This window comes from Geotrypetes seraphini, chromosome 4, assembly GCF_902459505.1.
Source record: "Geotrypetes seraphini chromosome 4, aGeoSer1.1, whole genome shotgun sequence".
NCBI classification, from domain to species: domain Eukaryota; kingdom Metazoa; phylum Chordata; class Amphibia; order Gymnophiona; family Dermophiidae; genus Geotrypetes; species Geotrypetes seraphini.
In genome coordinates this window covers 20361915-20382557 of record NC_047087.1, presented here as the reverse complement: position 1 = coordinate 20382557, position 20643 = coordinate 20361915, and the positions used below count along the sequence as shown (strand labels likewise).

The 20643-nt window shown below is 43.8% G+C and overlaps 1 protein-coding gene across 2 annotated transcripts in view; it reads left to right on the top strand.

The window, feature by feature from the left end:
* The window catches only part of CDH13 (cadherin 13), a 1218549-nt gene that overhangs the window by 810222 nt on the left and 387684 nt on the right, over positions 1 to 20643 (top strand). For both annotated transcript variants that reach the window (XM_033942565.1, XM_033942566.1), the window contains one exon: positions 8989 to 9167. In XM_033942565.1, coding sequence (XP_033798456.1) covers positions 8989 to 9167 — 179 coding nt within the window. The remainder of the gene's footprint in view (positions 1 to 8988; positions 9168 to 20643) is intronic.

Sequence of the window (20643 nt, the reverse complement as noted above, 5' to 3'; positions counted from 1 at the left end):
AGTTTCATCCCCTTTATCATCTTGGTCGCTCTTCTTTGAACCTTTTCTAGCGCCACTATATCTTTCTTGAGATAAGGAGACCAGAATTGAACGCAGTACTCCAGATGAGGTCGCACCATGGAGCGATACAGGGGCATTATAACATTCTTAGTCTTGTTAACCATCCCTTTTTAATAATTCATAGCATCCTGCTTGCTTTTTTGGCCGCCACTGCCGTCGCACATTGGGCGGAAGGCTTCATCGTATTGTCTACGATGATACCCAGATCCTTTTCTTGGGCACTAATCCCCAAGGTGGACCCTAGCATCCAGTAACTGTGATTCAGGTTATTCTTCCCAATATGCATCACTTTGCATTTGTCCAGATTAAATTTCATCTGCCATTTGGATGCCCAGTCTTCCAATTTTCTAAGGTTCGCCTGCAATTTTTCACAATCCGCATGCATTTTAACAACTTTGAACAGTTTAGTGTCATCTGCAAATTTAATCACCTTACTCGTCGTTCCAATTTCCAGATTATTTATAAATAAGTTAAATAGCACCGGTCCCAGTACAGACCCCTGCGGCACTCCACTGTTTACTCTCCTCCATAACATTCCACCACACATTGGGTGGAAGGTTTCAGCATATTGTCTACAGTGACACCCAGATCTTTTTCTTGGGCGCTAATCCCCATCTGGTTACTGTGATTTGGGATATTCTTCCCAATGTGCATCACTTTGCTTTATCCACATTAAATTTCATCTGTCATCTCAGAAAGCAAGCAGCTGCATGCATTCTAATGCAGGCTATAAATGGGGTTAATGAGTTTGCCAAAAGCTTGGTCATTTGTTTCTGAACATGGCACCATTTTATAATTCATTAAGGAAGCCATTTTTGAAACTTTGTGCAAGCATTTATAATTGCAGATTGGCTATATATGTAAATGATATTTCAGTGCTACTATTTAAATGAGTAGGCGCCCGGAATGCACAGACTCAAAGGGGTTTGTGTCGTAGGCACGGTTGAGAGGGGGAGAGAGAGGCAAAACATTATATATGCATTTTCCATTTTATAATGGGAGCAAGCAAGTAGTTTGAAAAACGTCCCATTGGCCTTTGTACCTCCTCTGAAAGACACAAAGGTTTTGGCAGTGTTCTTTCCAACAAAAAACTTGAAATATGTAATTGTGCTCAGACTCTGGTACCTTTAATTACTTGAAATACTATATATTGTAACATGGTAAATGATGGCAGATAAAAACCTGAGCGGTCCATCCAGTCTGCCCAACAGTCGCACTCATTAGTAATTCATGATTACATTGTTTTTCACATTTCTGGGACGTAGATCATCGAAGCCTGCTCAGTACTGGCATTAGGTTTCAACACCTGGAGTTGTTCCAGCCTATCTAAACCATCTTATCATCTGCAGGACACGGATCGTAAAAATCTCCCTGGCATTGTCCTCGCATTCCACATTACTGGTGTTTCCATCAAAGCCCTCTCTAGCTCATCCTAAACCAAATGAACATGCACGGGACACAGACCAAGCGAGTCTGCCTTAGTTCTTCACAGCTGGAGTTGCCATCAAAGCACCTCTTGACACATCAGACACACATTATATCATTATGCTTTTCTGAAGGCAATAGTGGTGTGGTTTTCCTCTGCAGAGGCAGTAGAAGATCTTCATTGGCTGTTGTTTGAACTGGAGATTGCTGCCCTTAATCCTCCTTCCGGTTTGTTAACGGTTCAGGTTCATCGGGTTGTGCCGCAGTCCTTGATTTTTACAGGTGATACCACAGGTGCTGAAGTTTGTTGCTCAGAAATTAGATTGGTCTTGGCCAAGTTTTGATTACCGGTACATCTCGCTTGAACTTAAGATTCGAGATAGGGTTATTAGCTAGTTGGATTGCAAATAGAAAGAGTATGGTATGTTCATCAACTGTTTCAGGGGACTAACTTTAGATCTTTTGACGATTTGTGTGAAGAATTTCAGTTGGCGGCTAAGCCTTATTTTCAGTAATTGCAGTTGAGGCATTGCTTGAGTTGTGTCAAGTACATTGTATGGATGAAGATAAGTGTAATTTTTTTTGTGAGAGCCTTATCGGACAAAGAAGGCTTTGGTTGTGTACCGAAAGGTTAAGGGCTCCTTTTATTCAGCCGCGCTAGCGGGGTTAGCACGCGTGACTTTTCATCACGCGCTAACGCCCGCGCTGGCCTAAAAACTACCGCCTGCTCAAGAGGAGGCGGTGGCGGCTAGCGCGGCCAGCGGTTTAGTGCACGGTATTACGTGCATTAAACCGCTATCGCGTCTTTGAGAAAGGAGCCCTAAGTTTAAGGAAACAGAAAGTGTGCATGATATCGGGGAGTGTCTTGAAGTGGATGAGTGGGAAACCTTTTGGGTTAAGGTTTGTAGTCTCTCCTTGTCAGCTTCAGTAGCTCAATTGGTGTTTTATTTTGCACATCGAGCATTGTGGTCTTGTAAAGTCTCTCGATTGTCTGCTGGTGGGTCTAACATGTGTTGGTCTTGCAGGGTTGTTGTTTTTTTTCTATTTCTTTGATATACCGCAATTTTTAACAGAAAAGTTAAGCTAAAGCTGTTTTATTCTTGTAAACTGCTATGGCTTTACTTTTTTTGTTAAAAAGAAAGATAAGGATATACAGTGGTGCCTCACACAACGAACTTAATTCGTTCCAGGAGCAAGTTTGTTATGCGAAAAGTTTGTTATGTGAAACGCGTTTTCCCATAACAATACATGTTAAAAAAAATAATTCGTTCTGTAGCATAAAATATGCTAAGATGACATAAAAAAAGATAAATTTGTTATTATTTTTATTTAGATACATCTAAAAACATAATTGTTTTTTAAAACAACACACATTTTTTAAATTTAAAGACAGACTAAGTAGAGTCTAATTTTACAGTGAGAGAGGGCAGAGTCTCAGTGGCAAAAACTGGGACTTAACTGTTCATTTTTTTTTTTCTTGGCTTATTTTTGGTTGGCCCGGTGGTTTTCATGTTCTGTGGTGTTAGTTTTTTCTCTTTTTCGGTGCAGTAACATGGCAGCAGAGGTGGTTAAAAGTTGTTTCCGGTGTGGGAAGCGGCAAACACCATCGGGGTTATGCGCTGCAGGGTACGTGGACGCTTCGGGGGAAGATGTAGTAATGGCGCCGGTTGAGTTGGCATTTTCCCGCCCGAATGATGTGCATTCAGTTTCGCTGGCTCTCTCAGTGGATGCAGCCGCATCGGCGGTGCAGGACCCACAGCTGCTTGATACCGTGCTTCTTTCCCTGCCGACATCACTTTCTCTTCTCGGCGGGGTGTCGGCTGTAGCGCCAGTGCTTGTTTCACAGGGAGCCAGGCGGAGAGAGGGCAGTTAAGCGCGGTGCCTGCGCGGAAGGATGCAGCTCGGGCGACTTCGTTGTGTGAAACGAAGTTCGTTGTGGGAAGCAAGACATGAAGTTCGTTGTGCGCAGCGTTCGCTGTGCGAGGCGTTCGTTATGCGAGGTTGAAAACCATTTGGGATATGGTTTGGAAGAAAGTGCAGGGTATCTTTGAGATTGCAGACTGAGCTTACACATAAAATCATTGTTTTGCGCTCTGTAGCTTTGCCTTCCCTGCTACAGAGGAGTAAGGCAAGGCTATTTAATATCCTTATGGGATTGGCTTTATAACAAACTAGTGTTTAAGCCTGTTACATTAACGAGTGCTAGTAAAGCCTCCTTCCCTCACATGTCCCCTATTTTCAGCCCCAGCCCCAAACCCATTTTTACCCCCCCCCAGCCCCCTTCTCCCATCTTTTCCCTTTCAGCTTCCAGCCCCAGCCCCCTTTTCTCACCAGCAGCATCCTCCCCCCCCCCACTTCCCTGTGCAGCAGCATTTCTGTTTGTTTCTGGCCGGCTCCCTTACTGGCCTTACTCCCTTCTGGCCGGCTCCGTCTTAACACAGCGTGGCCCGCGGTCTAGCTGGCTCCCTTACAGTCCCTTGCCGAAGTTATGTTTGCGTTCAAAGCCATCGCGGCGGCTCCTCTCATGATCCGCGCCTGTGTCGGAAGTCTTCTCTCTGACGTGACGTCAGAGAGGCTTCCGACACAGGTGTGGCTCGTGAGAGGAGCCACCGCGGCGCCTTTAAACTTAAAAATACCTTCGGCAAGGGACTGTAAGGGAGCCGGCCAGACCGCGGGCCGCGCTGTGTTAGACGGAGTGAGGGCAGGAGGGAGGAGTTGCCTCCATGCATCCCTGCTTAAGGTACCTCTGCATACACAGAAGAAACCACTGCTGACTCCTACTACGCATGCAAAGCCACGGAGCTACAGAGTACGGATCACTCATGTAGGAGTGCGTATGCGCGCTTAAGATTTTATTATTAGTGATTGTATCTATGTGGAAGGACAATACAACTCTATCAGTCTATGCTTGGTGGGCTGGAGTTTGCCTTATGTGTAAATATGAAGATGGGTCTGCTATAAAAAGAGGATGGGTCTGTCAGTTTATGAAGATTTGGGGTCCTGTTTGTTTGTTTTAGCTGGATCCCTAAGCTGATTTGTATTATTTTGTTTTGTGGGGGTGGAATTGAATGGTTTTTGTATTGTGTTATTTAAAATTAATAAAGATATTTAACTTAAAAAAAAACAAAAACCCACACATAGAACTATTTAAGTTTTGGTTTTCTTATACCATTTCTTTTCTAATTAGAGATCTTCTGTGTTAATCTCATGCCTTTGGGAACTTGAATCCTGAGTTGGCTCTAATTATCCATAAATAATATGGCATCCAGATGTATACAGTAAGGTCTGGATTCTCTAAGTGGTGGTATTTTATTATTTATTTATTTTAGTATTTCTATAACAGTTATAGCCTAAGTGGTTTACATTCAGGCACTCAAGCATTCCCTGTCTGCCCCATTGGGCTCACAAATTATCTAGTGTACCTGGGGCAATGGGGTGATTAAGTGACTTGCCCAGGGTCACGAGGAGCAGCGTGAGTTTGAACCCACAACCTGAGGGTGCTGAAGCTGTAGCTTTAACCACTGCGCCACTCTAGAAATCAAAATGTAGCAAAAGTGAGCCAAGTAAAGGACAGGGAGGCCATTGTGACATCACTGATGAGGTTGGCTCTTATTGGTGGAATGATGCATTATGATGTCACAAAACCAGCTCTGGTGATCAGAGGCTGAAATTTATCACAGTATTATTTAATTAGTTTTCTATAATAGAACTCAGAACAGTTTACATGAATTTATTCAGGTATTCAAGTACCTCCCACTCTATCTAATGTACCTGGGGCAATGGGGGGATTAAGTGACTTGCCCAGGGTCACAAGATGTAGTGTGGGTTTGAACCCATAACCTCAGGGTGCCAAGGCTGTAGCTCCAATCATTGGGCAAAGGTAGGCACCCAAAAATGCAGGTCAGGGTTTTCAGTGCCTACATTTCCGGCACCTACCTTTGACGTGAATCGCGCCTCCGAAGGCACTTTACTATGCCTAATGCCACTTCTGATGTTGCCCACGCCGACAGTGGCATTAGGCGCCAGAAAGCACAGAGGCACCTTTTTTAGGCCCCGGTAGGCACTTGAAAATCGGTTGAAATGGCATTTTTCACTTAATTTGGGTGTCTACGAAACCGGCACCGTTTAGAGAATCTGGGCCTTATAAACAGGTGAAAATCACATACCTAATTTTTCGCTCCATAAGACACACTTTTTTCCCCCAAAACAGTGGGCGGAAATAAGGGTGCGTCTTATGAAGCGAATATACAAACCCCCTCCCCCCAAAAACTCCGGCGGTACCTTTAAATGTTGGAGGTCAGTGGATGGCTACCTGCTGCTTGTCGGGGTTCGCGGCGCACAAGCGCAGTAATGCCTGGGCCTGGACACTTCCTTAATTGGGTCGGTCGCTGGTGCTTCGCAAGGCTGCTGCTGGCTTCTGATTTACCGACACGTCGGGGCCAGTGGCGCAGAAGCGCGCTGCTGCGTGTGCAGGCGCCACTTCTGAATGGCTGCTCAGTTCTACTGAGGCAGCCATTCAGAAGTGGTGCCCGCCCGTGCAGCAGCGCGCTTGTGCGCCGCTGGTCCCGACGTGCAGTTAATCATCAGGCAGCAGCCCTGCGAAGCACCAGCGACCGACCCAATTAAGGAAGTGCATTTTTCTACTTAGTTCCAATATAGAACTAAGGAAGGAAGAATCATTTCAAAATTTTAATTGACATCTAAAAGCGCATTTTTTTCCCCAAATGGCTTTCTCAAATCGAATAATGGAATGGGGTCCGCAATGTGCCTTAATTTGTACTGATTCGTGTTGATTTGGATTTATTTATTTCATAGAACAGTTTTAGTGGATATGTTTTAGAAATGTTCGTTTCATTGATGCTCTCAAGCTCTGCCAGTGACGGATCTGTGAAGTGGGCTGTGCCGGGAGTTGTATTAAGACCTGCACTAAAATAGGACTGTTTGCTATCAGGCCGCTATCAGCCCTATTCATAATTTGGCTGTTCATAAACTGGCATTTAAACATGCATATCGCATATAAGTCTGAATCTCAATATTAGAACGCTAGGACAGGCACATTAAAGTCATGAATACATGCATTTCTAAGGAAAATACTTAGATACCCGATTAGATTGTGAATCTCGTGAATTGCTCATATGGTTGTACCAATGGGCGCTATATCAAATAAGAATATAGAAACATAGAAAATGACGACAGAAAAGGGCCACGGCCCATCAAGTCCGCCCACTCTAATGACCCACCCCCCTAACTTCTTCCCCTAAGAGATCCCACATGCCTATCCCATTTTTTTCTTAAAATCTGGCACGCTGCTGGCCTCAATTACCTGCAGTGGAAGATCATTCCAACGATCAACCACCCTTTCGGTGAAGAAATACTTCCTGGTGTAGCCATGAAATTTTCCGCCCCTGATTTTCAGCGGATGCCCTCTGTTCTGTGCAATTGTCAACGTAAAAAATATCAAGTCAACGAGACAACATACAGATGTATGTGTTGAAATATATATATGTATGTTGTCTCGTTGACTTGATATTTTTTACGTTGACAATTGCACAGAACTGGCACATATATTGTACATACATTCTTGCATACATTTTAGAAGTTTGTACATTAGCAGATCCTTTTCTAAAATTCTAGAGGAAATTGACAACGTCCCAACCTGCGACAACTACCCACCCATTGCCTATTTAGGAAAAGATTAAAGACATATCTAGGGTTACCAGGGGTCCGGATGGCTTTTCAAAACCCGGCACTTTGTCTGGGTTTTGAAAAGCTTCCAATGTTCAGACAGCATCCGCGAATGCGTGGATACAACACGGTGACATCATGCGCTTACATGCGACATCATTGCCTCGCATGCGCGGATGCCGTCCTGATGCTCAAACAGATTAAGGGGTGTTGCTGGAGGCGGGGCTAGGGGGGACAGGGCGTGATGTGGGCGGAACTGGACTAGCCTGGGGGCGTGGCTATGGGTCCGGATTTTCCTTCGGGAAAATCTGGTAACCCTAGACATATCTCTTCCCCCAGTAGACTTAACTATCACCTGCCCTCTTCATCCCACAGACCGCCATACTAAAACTAACCTGGCAATATTAAACTCGCTTATCAATAATACTATATCATTTCATGTTAAGCCTACTTTAGACAAGTATAAAAGTCACCTTTTCCTGATCATGACAGGAATAACTGTTCAACTGATCACACATAATTGGAAGAACCATGACAGGATTAATTACACTTTTTGGTGGGTAAATGTTTGTACCACGTATAAGTGTGAAAGAATGATGGCGGAACATTTGGGGACTAGTAAGTCCTTTAATGATGTATAATAATAATAATAACAGTTTATATACTGCAATACCGTTAAGTTCTATGCGGTTCACAATAGATTAAGCGAGGTACAAATTGATTGAATTTAAGAGGGGGGAAGAGGAGAGTTAATAGGACCGAAAATGCGTTGTTGAGGAGAAAGAGATTAATAGGACAGAGGAATCACTATGGAGGAGAAAGAAGACGAGTGGGTCAGTTGTCTAGATACTTTAGGAAAAGTTGAGTTTTTAGACGTTTCCTGAATTCCTCATAAGTAGTGGGCGAAAGCAGTTGATCTAGGTCTTTACCCCACAATGTATGGAATCCATTGACTACTTTTGTTGCATTACGGTAAGGGCCATGTTTCTTCCCTTTTCATTAGATTTCTTTACACATCCAGGGAGGAAAATATACTTTGAAGAGTTAAATTATTATAATATTACAAGTACATTATATGTATTATTGTATTAATAATTAAGTTGAGGACTGAAAAAAATGATTGTTTAATGCATCAATTGTATAGCTAATAGTGCGTTTCAAGCAGTATTCATGATTAATCAAATGTATTGCACTATCAAGGTTTGAAAATCAATAAAGATTTTTTAAAAATCCACTATATCACAATTGTAACTCATCGAAGTTGTATTGTATGTTATTGTAATATCTCAATTCCAATTTCTATGATCTTTATAAAATCTGCGTTCACACATTGGTATTATGAAAATATAGTCTTTCTTTTTTTGCAATTGTTTATTTATAACCAAAAATGCACACCAACACATGGATTTGGGCATTGGGGGCATGTTTTATTCTGGTTTTGGCTCTTTTTTGTTGATTCTGTACTTTTTCTCCTTCCTTTTCCTAGGGTGCTTAGATGCCCGTTGGGGAGATTTTTGGTTTACAGGAGATGATGGGTGTTGTATGCTGTTACGGGGGGGTGGGGGGTGGGAGGGGGGGTGGAGTTGTTCTCAGAGGGTTTTGCTATTCTGTTTGACTGTACTGTTTTGGTACTGTAATGCTGTGTTGGTGTGCATTTTTGGTTATAAATATAGTCTTTCTTTTGTGTAATTTGTCTTCTGCGCAGGTATGAAACCGCTCTGTGTTTGTTCAAAGGAACGATTGAGACGCTTAAAAAGGGGCTTTGACATTTTTCTAGTTTAGAAGTGCCAGTGACCAAATATGTCATGTTCCCTTCAGGAACTACTGTGATGCATATGAAAGCCTTTGATGCCGATGACCCCACAACAGACAACGCGGTCTTACGCTACAACATCCTCAAACAGACCCCAGACACGCCATCGCCCAACATGTTCTACATAGATCCAGAAAAGGGGGACATTGTCACTGTAGTGTCGCCTGCGTTGCTGGACCGTGAGGTAAGAAGCAAACGTTCCTGGATTGACTCTTCTATTATAGAAATCCTATGTACAGTTTCAAGTTTATTGAAAATATTTGATATGATCGCAATATCCAAATCCAATGCGATTTACAAAGAATCCTATATGATAAAATCCTAGAGCGCGCATGCGCTCTTGAAAAATCGTGATCCCTGGGGCCGTGTTTTCTATTCCGTGGCCGCGTTCCATTTTAGAACGCGGCCAGGGATCACTCTGGCTACTGCCCTCCTCACGCACCAACCCGAAGCAAGCTCCTCACCATTACAGTACCAAAACAGCAAGCACCTCACCTCCCGCCCTCGCTCACCGCTGCTGCTGATCCTTCTCTTTGGGGCAGCCTGCAATCGTGGCCGGCTTTGGCGGGCCTCGCGGGCCACTTTCCGGCCTCTGAGGCACGTTCCCTCTGACGCACGGGATAGCGTCGGGAGGGAGCGTGCTTCCGGGTTGGGGAGCAGCCTGTGAGGTTTGCTGGGGCCAGGATGCAGGGAGGGTAAGCAGGGGAATCAATACAGGGGGCCAGAGGGAGAGGGAAAGGGAAAGGGGGCTGCTTTGGGGGGAGGGGTGTGCTGAGGGGAGACAGAAGGGGCCATGGAGAGACAGGGAGAGGGAAAGGGGGCTGGTTTGGGGGGAGGTGTGCTGGGGACAGACAGTTTTACTTTGGGGGGGAACACAGAAGGGACCATGGAGAGACAGGGAGAGGGAAAGGGGGCTGCTTTGGGGGAGGGGTGTGCTGAGGGGAGACAGAAGGGGCCATGGAAAGATAGGGAAAGGGGGATGCTTAGGGGAGGGGTGTGCTGGGGGCAGACAGCTTTGCTCGGGGGGGGGAGACAGAAGGACACAGACAGCGGCCAAGGAGAGAGAGATAAAGAAACACAGACAGACAGACACACATATATTCTAGCACCTGTTAATGTAACAGGCTTAACGACTAGTTTAAAAAAATAAAAACTCAAACAGGACACTAGAAATAATTATAACATAAAAATGTAGTTGAGGGGGGAGGGGTTAAAAAAATTGAAGTAAATACAATTCCACAATAAATGAAAAAGGATGGGTAAAGAGACAAAAGGTTAGGGAGCGTTACCCACTTAATTTCTACTTAACAGTGTTCCTTGTCCAGATATATTCCAGAGTGAGGTCATGTGATTTTAATTGGGTCAGTTAAAGGTGTCCTTAAACAGCCAACTTTTTAGTAGGTCTTTCAACTTGTTAAGTAATTTTTCTTCTCTTATGTTGTAAGGACGCAAGTTTCAAATTTGAGGAGCTGTAACAGAAAAGATCATATCCCTCCTTGAATAGATGATTCTGAATGAGGGAGTTACTAATAGAGATTTTTCTTCTGATCTTAGAGATTTTACAGGGGTGTATGGAATTAGAAATCTTTTCTAAAAATGCTGGGGCTTTATTTACTAATATTTTATGTGTGAGTAAGGTTATTTTGTAAGTAATTCTATGGTTTACCGGTAACCAATGATTTTCTTTAAACAGTGGGGTTACATGATCAAATTGTTTTTCTTTTCATGATAATTTTTATTGCAGTGTTTTGGAGAATTTGTAGTCTACGTATTGCTTTAAGGTAGTCCCTTTGTATAGGGCGTTGCAATAGTCAATTTTAGAAATGACTAGGGAATCTGTTAAGATGTTTAGTGATGATTTATCGAGAAATGCAGACAGTGATCTAATTAATCTTAACCTGTAGAAACAAGTTCTTACCAGTGAGCTAATTTGATCGTGGTAGTTGAGCTTTTGGTCTAATATGACCCCGAGAATCTTTACCTTAGTAGCTACTTTAAAGGCTGGATTAACCAATAGGCCAAGTAGGCATGTGCCTAGGGCCCAAAATGGTCAGGGGGGTATCAACATTGTTTTTTCCAAATGGCGATGGGCCCCTCCAGCATCAATTGTCAACGCAGCCCTCCCCCGATCGGCAATGCGGGCCCCACCCCGATTGGCAATGCGGCCACCCCCATCGATGGAAAGTAAGACAAGCAAGCAACGCGGGTAAGAAAGGCAATGGGAAATGTAATTGTGCAAGCGGTGCTGCTTGCCCAAAGCTTCCCTCTGACGCAGCTTCCTGTTTCCACTGGGCGCATGATGGGGTGGGGCGGGGCAGGGGGCCTAGTGTACTTGTGTGCCTAGGGTCCCTCGATGAATTAATCCTGCCCTGCACCCATCCTCCTTTCTGCACCCCCACGCGTGCGCCCCTTCCTTAATTTTCCTGACGCGAGCAGCATCGCGAACTTGCTGCCTGCGGCGGTGTCGGCTGTCTCTGACATCACTTCCAGGTCGCACGCCAGGAAAATTAAAGAAGTGGGGGGAAGGGAAGGGGGCACACAAGTGGCAGGTGGGTCGGGAAAGAGCATGGAGGGGGCTGCGGAGAAGAGGGTGGGGGAGGGGCGCCACCACCCGGAGCACCATTCACCCTCACTACGCCACTGCCTATGTTGAGCAGGTTATCATGCAGATACACAATGAATTTCTGACAAGTTGTCCGTAGAGTTTTGCATTGCAAAGACCGAAGGGACCATTTTTAATAGTTTTTTGTTTTTGTTATCCTTTAAATGACTCCTTGGCTTGGTAGTAACGAGAGACTTACACTAGAGGTTGTCACAAGTTCGACTCCCCGTACCAGCCTTGTGCCAGTTAAAGGACGCAGAAACAACCCTATTAATCTGGGAAGGGCAGATCAATGTGTCTCTGCTGGACAGAACCCAGAGTACAGTGACCCCGCTGAGCCCAAACCGAACACTAGGCAAACACTCCCTGCGCTACTTTACAAGAACAGCCAGGGAAAACAAGACTCTGTCCCTTTAAGAGCATCCATTTTGAAGTTGCTGGCTGAACAGGCTGAGAGGCAGGCAGAGCTGAGGAGAGACCATCTCCCAAGTAGGGCTGGGCGTGGCTCTGCAGCTCTGCAAGATTTAGATGCCTGGGAGACTCAGTCAAAGGAGCAGCACGGGGAAGCTCCCATGCAGGAGGAGCTGCTGCAAGCCAGAAGACATCGTTATGGTATGTCCTGAGGAGGACAGTGAGCTGGCAGGGCAGAATGGGTCTGAGGCCATGGAGGTGGGAATCATGCCTGAACAACTTATGGTGGAAGCCATGGAAGTAAGTTAAGTTTGCTTTTGGTTTTGAAAAAAAAAAAAGGGTTTTTTTTTGCTATGGACTGAGTTAATTTAATTAGAGCTGGTGGTAGGCTCTGTAAAGGGGGAAGTTTTATTTTCAAAATTTCCCAAGTACTGGACATTTTGGGATTTAGTTCTTTGTTGCCTGGCTGGAAGGTTTTTTTCTCCTCGTCCAAGATGGCTGCCACTGTAGGCAGGAATTTGGTTTAAGGTCTCTGCTGAAGCCGAGCAGGTTCCAGCACTGCAGAGGATAGGGAAAAGATTGTGTTTCCTCTGGAAAATAAAAGCCTGGACTGTATGCAAGACCTCTAGAGATTGGGGGCTTAAGTTTGCTCGACATCTGTGGAGTGGGTCTTGTGGGGTGCATTTTGGAAGTGCATTTCAAAATGCTAATTTTGACAGACTCACCAAACTCTCTCTCCTAACCTAGTCAGAGGAGAGGGGCTTTGAAGTAACTGGAAGCCAACCTGTTAATTTTTGTGGTGGTTGGATTATGGACTTTGGGAACTGGACAGAGAGTCTCTTAGTTTCTTTTCTGTTTGGGATTGTTGTTTGTTTGTTTTTTGGAGAGGGGGAAGCAGTTTGAACTTACCAGGACTTTGAGGTAAGGACTCTATGATTGGCCTGCTCAGCCGGGGCAGGGAAGCCTTATATTTCTTTTGGGTTTGGGGGGGGGGGGGATAAAGATATGACCTACTTGATTTTCTGAACTTTCCTGGTTTGGAAAATAAATTAACTTAATGAAAGCTTACCTGTGTGCACCTTATTGCTATTCTGACTTTTATTGCTTGTGGTAAGTCCACCAATACAGGGACTTCCTCCTATTTGGGAAAGCACGCCAGACCTATATTGTGGCTGTGGGCCGGTCCCTGCTGTACCCCAAGGGACGGCCACGCTACAAGGTCATGGCAGCCATTCTGTAATATTATTACATTATTATCGTTGGACCCAATATTCAGAAAGCAATAGCTGTATAGTGACAACTGTTGCATGGTTATTCACGCTCACCGTCACGGTCCATAGATAATCGATGAATGTCTTTACAGCCTACCTAGTAATTCAGTGCTGCTCTCTCTCTGGATAGCGACACCTAAGATCCAACTGTGGAGTTAAATATCAACCTTGTTATAGTGATCATGGCGATGATACATATGGATAACAACAACAAAGATTTGTCCGGCACCATCACAGAATTCAAGCTTCATCCAGGAGCTTAGGAATTATCTAGCCAGCTTTGCAAATTATAGGATTCCTTTATGCAAAGGTGCACTAGCGTTTTTAGCGCACTCACCAGATTAGCACGTGCTATGGCGCACGCTAGCTGAAAAATTACCGCCTGCTTTAAAGGAGGCGGTAGCGGCTAGCGTGTGCGGCATTTTAGTATGCGCTAAGCGCACGCTAAAACTGCTACCGCGCCTTTGTGAAAGGAGCCCATAGCTTGAACCCAGCAAAGCTGTTCTTTGTAAGTCCACTGTTGTCGTATCTGAAATTCCAAGACTTTGTAGAAATATTACATTACATTACATTAGTGATTTCTGTTCTGCCATTACCTTGCGGTTCAAGGCGGATTGCACAAGAGTTGTCGGATTACAAGAATTATAACATTACATAAGAATTGTCGAGAAGTTAACCCTTTCAGGACCAAGGGACATATTTGTCCCATAACTTTAAAATCCTATAAATTTTGATTGGGATAGTCTACAGTTCTAAATTTGATATGTACGGATTCCATAGGATACTGCCTTTATGTAAACAAACTGGTTCCGACATTCATTCATTAGCGTCGTTGCCAGATTGACGAGAAGATTCACTTGCCACACTGTCCATAAGCCAGAAGTGTGATTTTTTTAAATAAAAATAATGATATTTCACAAAAAAAAATCAATTTTTTGGCATCTGCAAGCCCTTTTTACCATAAAAATGTTGTCAAAACCACAAAAATTGGCCTACGATCCTTATGGTCCTGAAAGGGTTAAGGAGATACATGTTGGGTAATTAGAAACATTTTAGATTAGATATGGGTGGAGTGTGTGGTAGGTGGAGTTTGAGAAGGGACTGTTCGTGTTAGATAGGCTTTGTGTATTTTTGGAAGAGTAGGGTTTTGGTTTCTTTTTTGAAGGTTTTGTAGATTGTGGTTGAAGACAACAGATTTGATGATTTGTCTGTCTAGTTTAGCTGCTTTGGTGGCCATTAGGTTGTCATATAATTTTCCTCGTTTAACATTTTTGGTTGATGGGTGTGTGAGCAGTGAGTGGGTTCTCCTGTACCTGGTTGAGGTGGATTGGGTTAGTCGGTTGTTCCAGTGGGTTGGGCTTTCTCCATTAATAGCTTTGAATAGTAGGCAGTAGAATTTGAAGTATACTCTTGCTTGTATTGGGAGACATATTGTATTGGCATAAGTGTGAGTCGTGGTATGCTGCTGTGATATGGTCATATTTTTTCAGTGAGTAGATGAGTCTTAGGGCTGTATTTTATCCGACATCGGTGTAATACCACCTAAGACTTCCTTAGCAAATGGGCTAACATAACATTTCTTTGTCCTTAATTCTTGTGCCTTCTGGTATTACAGTGTCGATGAAAATTACTGCATTATTTGTGATAATTGTGATATAGGGTGAGCTATGCCAGGCTGTTTCAATTGGAAAGTCCCATAAAATCTTGATTTTTTCATTTTCTATTACATCCACTAAGCAAGTTATAGTTTTCTGCCCGTGATGGCCGGTGATCCTGTGTCCTTTCTTCAGTCTGTATGATCTGTGGACAGTGCTTCCTCCTCCTATGGTTATTATTAGAAGTAGTACACTTCTCCCTTGGTATTCGCAGGGGATAAGGGCAGAGCCGGACCTTGAAGTGTGACAAACCGCGAATAACTTCTCGTCCGGCTCTGACCCACCCCCACCTCCCTCCAGCCTTCCCCCCGGCATCCCGGCCTTACCTGGTGGTCTAGCGGGTTTTCGGGGCAGGAGCGATCTTCCTACGCTCCTTCCTCGTGCAGATCGACAATAGGAAATGGCTGCCGTGAGTTCCTGTAGTCTCTCGAGACTACAGGGCAGGAGCATAGGAAGATCGCTTCTGCCTTGAAAGATCTATAGACCACCAGGTAAGGAGTAATATATAGCGCTACTAGACATTTTAAGTCCTGTAGGGAGGTGGGAAGGCCCTAAACTATGCTTAATTTACCCCCCCAAAAAAAAAAAATAAAAAAATTGCGGATAATCAAAACCTTGTTCAGTTTGTCTGTCTGGATTGTAAGCTCTTTTGAGCAGGGACTGTCTCTTCTGGATTTTGATGTACAGCCCTGTGTATGTCTAGTACCGCTATAGAAATGATTAGTAGCAGTAGAAGCTGTCTGAATGCTCAGTGACATCACAATGCATCTGGGACATACCCAGAATTCTTGATGGCATCATAATGCAGAAGTATAGGGTTCCCCCATTTGATCACTGTGTAGTGATGTTTATTAAGAAGTTGATATACCGCTCCCGCATTTTACTGACCTAAGCGGTTTACAGTTGAATACAGAAAGGAACTCCATAGAACATATTTGAATAGGAAAGGAAGAGATAGAGATCGGTACAAGATATACATCCTAACAAGTGTTCATTATGGGTGAAAACAAAAATGACTGTAAAAAATAAAAATAAATTAGAGATTTAAAAATAGAGAAATGAGAATAAAATAAAAGTGAAATAAGGTCCAATTAGTGATGCACCTTCTTGTCCAGTTTGTCTGTCTTGACTGGATTGTAAGCTCTTTTGAGCAGGGACTGTTTCTTTTGTGTTTTGATGTACAAGTGCTGCGTATGTCTAATAGCGCTATAGAAATAATAATAAGTAATAGTAAATATCAAAATTATGTAGAAATGTGTCCAGTCTTGGCATAATGTTGGCTTGCCACTTCTATTGTTAACTCTTGATACTTCAGTCATTTTTCTAATTCTGCTCGCCTAATATTCAATGCAATTTAACCAGGCAGCGGAGGCTCTGACCCCGTTAAATCCCGTCCGACTGCCTAAGTGGTGATATTCAGCAATACTTAACTAGGCAGTGCAGCTGAATATCACTAGAGACTGACTCTGCATTCAGTTTCGTAGTAAGGGTGGGGGAGGGGGAGGGGGAGCGTGGGGGGATAGTCCATCCCAAGCGCGATATGTTCAATTGCTCACAATTACTTCTATTAAAGTCGTTAAATGTATTTTGCCTTTACTTTTTGATTTACCCTCATATATAAGGGCATACTAATCCCCTCCATCTCATGCCCTTGTAGACCCCCTTGGTGGTGGTACTGCGAGGTTGCCACTACAGATTGTATAGCCATTTTGCAATAGCTGCTATGATTGGCGATAAGACCCTATCAATAAGACCCTACTTGACCACCAGGCATTTAAAAGGTAAGCCTGGGGGGGGGGGTCTACAGGGATGGGAGGTTGTTTGGTCCAAACATCTGGGGTGATGGAGAGGGATTTGAAGGAGCAGAGAGAATGGCTTACATTCATTGTAGGTCTTGGCCAATATTGTGTGGGCAGAATTTAGATGGGGTTCTCTCTTGTGCACTATAGGTTATGCAGGCTCTTGAATTTAGATGCTCACACTTAGGCCTGGTTTGAGAACAGGCTGCAAAATGTTAGGTGTGTTGATAACGGGTTGTGCTAGTATTCTCATAACACAGAACCTAGGCAGAATTCCCTCTCATTGTCTCGCTCTCCTAGCCAACATTGTATTTCTCGTCCCTAACCTACTTTTTGGACAATGCAAGTTTGTCTTTGGAATTTAAATGTAAAACCCAGATTTTATATTATTTATCTATATACACCGCTTAAAATTTTAATAAACTTGAAACTCGATCTTGGTTCATAGGCTTCTACTGCATACCCTCGAGGAGTACAGTTACAAAATGATCCCCTATAATTGCATAGGAAAAATGGCGGTCCATTTATTTGTTTACCATTTTATTTGGAACATCTATGAGGGCAAAAAGTCAAATTTTGGTAAAAAATAACACCAAACTTTTTCTTTATAATGACGGGGGTTGCCATGCAGCTTATCTTAAAGAATTGGAAAAACTGGGACAGATTAAATTATTCATTCTGGTGGGAATCCCTATGTTATGTCTTTAAAATGGAAAAGTTTATGGCCATTCAGAAGGGATATTCTAAAAAATTTATGGAAGTTTGGGAACCATTAACTAAATATTGTAAGGATTTATTTATTTATATAAATGAGGAAAATATATACATCTGGGGAGGGGGAAAGGGGTATGTTTTGGCACTGTTTAGGAGGTATGGATAGGTTGTTTACAGGTATTTTTATGATTTGTTCAATTGGATAAATGGGTGGGGGAAAATAATTCATGTCGTTATTTCTAATAAGTTTATTGTGCTGTACTGTTAATATTTTATGTAAATTCATCATCTATTGTGCACAATTGTAGTTTTAAAAATGAATAAAGAAGTTAAAAAAAAGAAAGATGGTGGTCCAGAATTATAACAAATCAAAGAATGCTTCTTAGTTTCAAGCTCTGTGTGTCCTTATATCACATTTAAGTATAACTAACTGAAATGCAACAGTGAAATTTCTGTCAATGTAGATTTTAATCTGTTACAGAAATTATTCAGATTTTAGTTTCTCTGTTGTAAATATCAGATTCAATATGCCTTGCAAATGAGTGCATTAGTGGTAGAAAGGGACAGATAGGCATCGGCAGATATTTCTCCTAGCTGAAGGTTGTTTCTGGAGGTCACTAGTCCTTCCAGAGCGGAGCAATTTACATATGCTTACAATCAGATAAAAGTGCTAGTCTGGGTTTGTTTATATGAAACCATTTTGAAAAACGCAGGAAGAAGAAAACTAATCAGATTGTAATTGTTATCAGCATTCTGCCGCATTAACTGGAAAAAGGGCAAGAAATCGTGGTCGTATTTCAGTTTGTAATGATAGAAACATACAAAGATTGTTCTCCGTCTGAATTATGTTTAGAAGTATCATGATGGTGCCTCTCTTTGGGCTACATTTGCAGAATTTAGTCTCACATGTCGCCTAACACCAGCTGTCTGCGTCCCCCCTTATTTTTACGTGACTTTTTAGCTCTTTTACTATGGCAGCCCCAAATCTGTCACACGAATCGCTTCCAAGAGGCACAAAAAACACGTCTGAATTTTGTTTAGAAGTGTGGAATGTATGTACATTACAATATATACTCAGGTGACAAGCAATGGCAGCTCTGCATTCAAAAATCTGAAAACCTAATGATCTTAAACTGAAATCACTGTTTATAGTTTAGGGGGCTCAAATATATATATATACTAGTTTTTTAGCCCGTTACATTAACGGGTGCTAGAATAGATGTGTAGACTTAGGCATTTATTTCTCTCTTTCTGTATGTATGTCTTTCTTTCTTTCTCCCTGCCCCCCTTTCTTTCTGTCTCTCCCCCCTGTCCAGCAGTAGCCCTTCTCCCTTCCTTTTACCTCCCCTCTGCCCAGCAGTACCCCTTCCCTGCTCCCCTTGTCCATCAGTAGCCCTTCTCCCTTCCTTTTACCTCCCCTCTGCCCAGCAGTACCCCTTCCCTGCACCCCTTGTCCATCAGTAGCCCTTCTCCCTTCCTTTTACCTCCCCTCTGTCCAGCAGTACCCCTTCCCTGCTCCCCTTGTCCATCAGTAGCCCTTCTCCCTTCCTTTTACCTCCCCTCTGCCCAGCAGTACCCCTTCCCTGCTCCCCTTGTCCATCAGTAGCTCTTCTCCCTTCCTTTTACCTCCCCTCTGCCCAGCAGTACCCCTTCCCTGCTCCCCTTGTCCATCAGTAGCCCTTCTCCCTTCTTTTTACCTACCAATATTCCCATTTCCCCTTTTACCTTTCCTATTTCCACCTGTTACATTGTTGGTGTTCCAGTGTCTCCTATTCCTTGGGTCTGGGCCGACTATTGTGGGCCAGGATTGCTAGGGGTGCCCTGTGGGACAGGCAGGGGCAAGGGTCAGCAGAGTTGGGGGAGTGTGTGGGGCCTCTGCCGGGTCGCGGGGAGCTGGTGTCTGCTCCCATTCCCTCTTCCACAGCCGCTACCCCAACATATCTGCCCAGGCAAAACGCAGCGTTTTTTTTTGTGTGCAGCGCGCAGGCGTCGCAGCGCGAGGCGGTGACGTCCAGGCCTCGCACTGCCATGTCTTTCTTGAGCCGCAACGGAGAGGGCAGGGGGTGCTAGCGGCCGGCAGCCGCCGCTCTGCACCGCGTTTCGCCTCAAGCCACCACAGCCTCCTCCCATCAGCCGCCGCTCCTCACTGCCTTGCCGCGGCTTTGGCCGGTAGGGCCGTATTGTGAGGTGGAGAGCAGAGAAGGGCGCGCATGCGCACTTGTCTTGCCACATCCCGACAGAAAAGGGATCAGGGAACACGGGGAGGAAGTGCGCATGCGCGGCTAGCATTTTATTATTTAAGAATATATATATTTTTTATTTTTTTGTCAAGGAAGCGTCACTATTTGCATTTGAAGTGAACAACTGCCGCACCCTGGGTATAGGTCTGACCAGGCAGGATTGTTCCTCGGATGGGCTCCCTTGGCTCCTGAATGGCTGGTGTCTTGCACCTCTACCTGAGGAAGAAGGGTTTTAGCAGGTGGAATCTCTCCTTTCCTACAGGGAAAAAAAAAAAGGGTGAGCAAAGCTGGCTGGCAAACTTAATAGTTTATTCATCCAGAGGTTGTGGTAAGAGCGTAGCTGGTTTTAAGAAAGGTTTGGACAATTTCCTGGAGGAAAGGTCCATAGTCTGTTATTGAGAAAGACATGGGGGAAGCCACTGCTTGCCCTGGATCGGTAACATGGAATGTTGCTACTCTTTGGGTTTTGGCCAGGTACTAATGACCTGGATTGACCACCAAGTGGATGGGCTACTGGGCTTGATGTTGGTTGGGAGAAAAGATGATCCACAATGGCCCAAAGAGATTAAGGTTTGCGACAAGATTCTACCGATACAGCGAAAATTAAAAAATCTTAGGAGTCTGGTTGGACTCTACCCTCAGCATGAAAGATCAAATTTTATCTGTAGTTAAGGCTACTTTTTTCCAGTTGCGATAATTAAGACGTTTAAAATCAATGATGTCGACGTATGACTTCCGTATAGTGATACAGACGATAGTCTTATCAAAAGTGGACTTTTGTAATGTCCTTTATTTAGGGATTGCAACAATACAGTGTGAATCCCTGCAAATGATACAAAATGCTGCTGGAAGGCTAATTTGTGGTGTTAGAAAGTCTGAACACATTATACCTTGGTTGAGGAAACTCCACTGGCTACCTGTGCGCTCACGGATTATTTTTAAAGCGCTTGTACTTGTGTTCAAAGTTA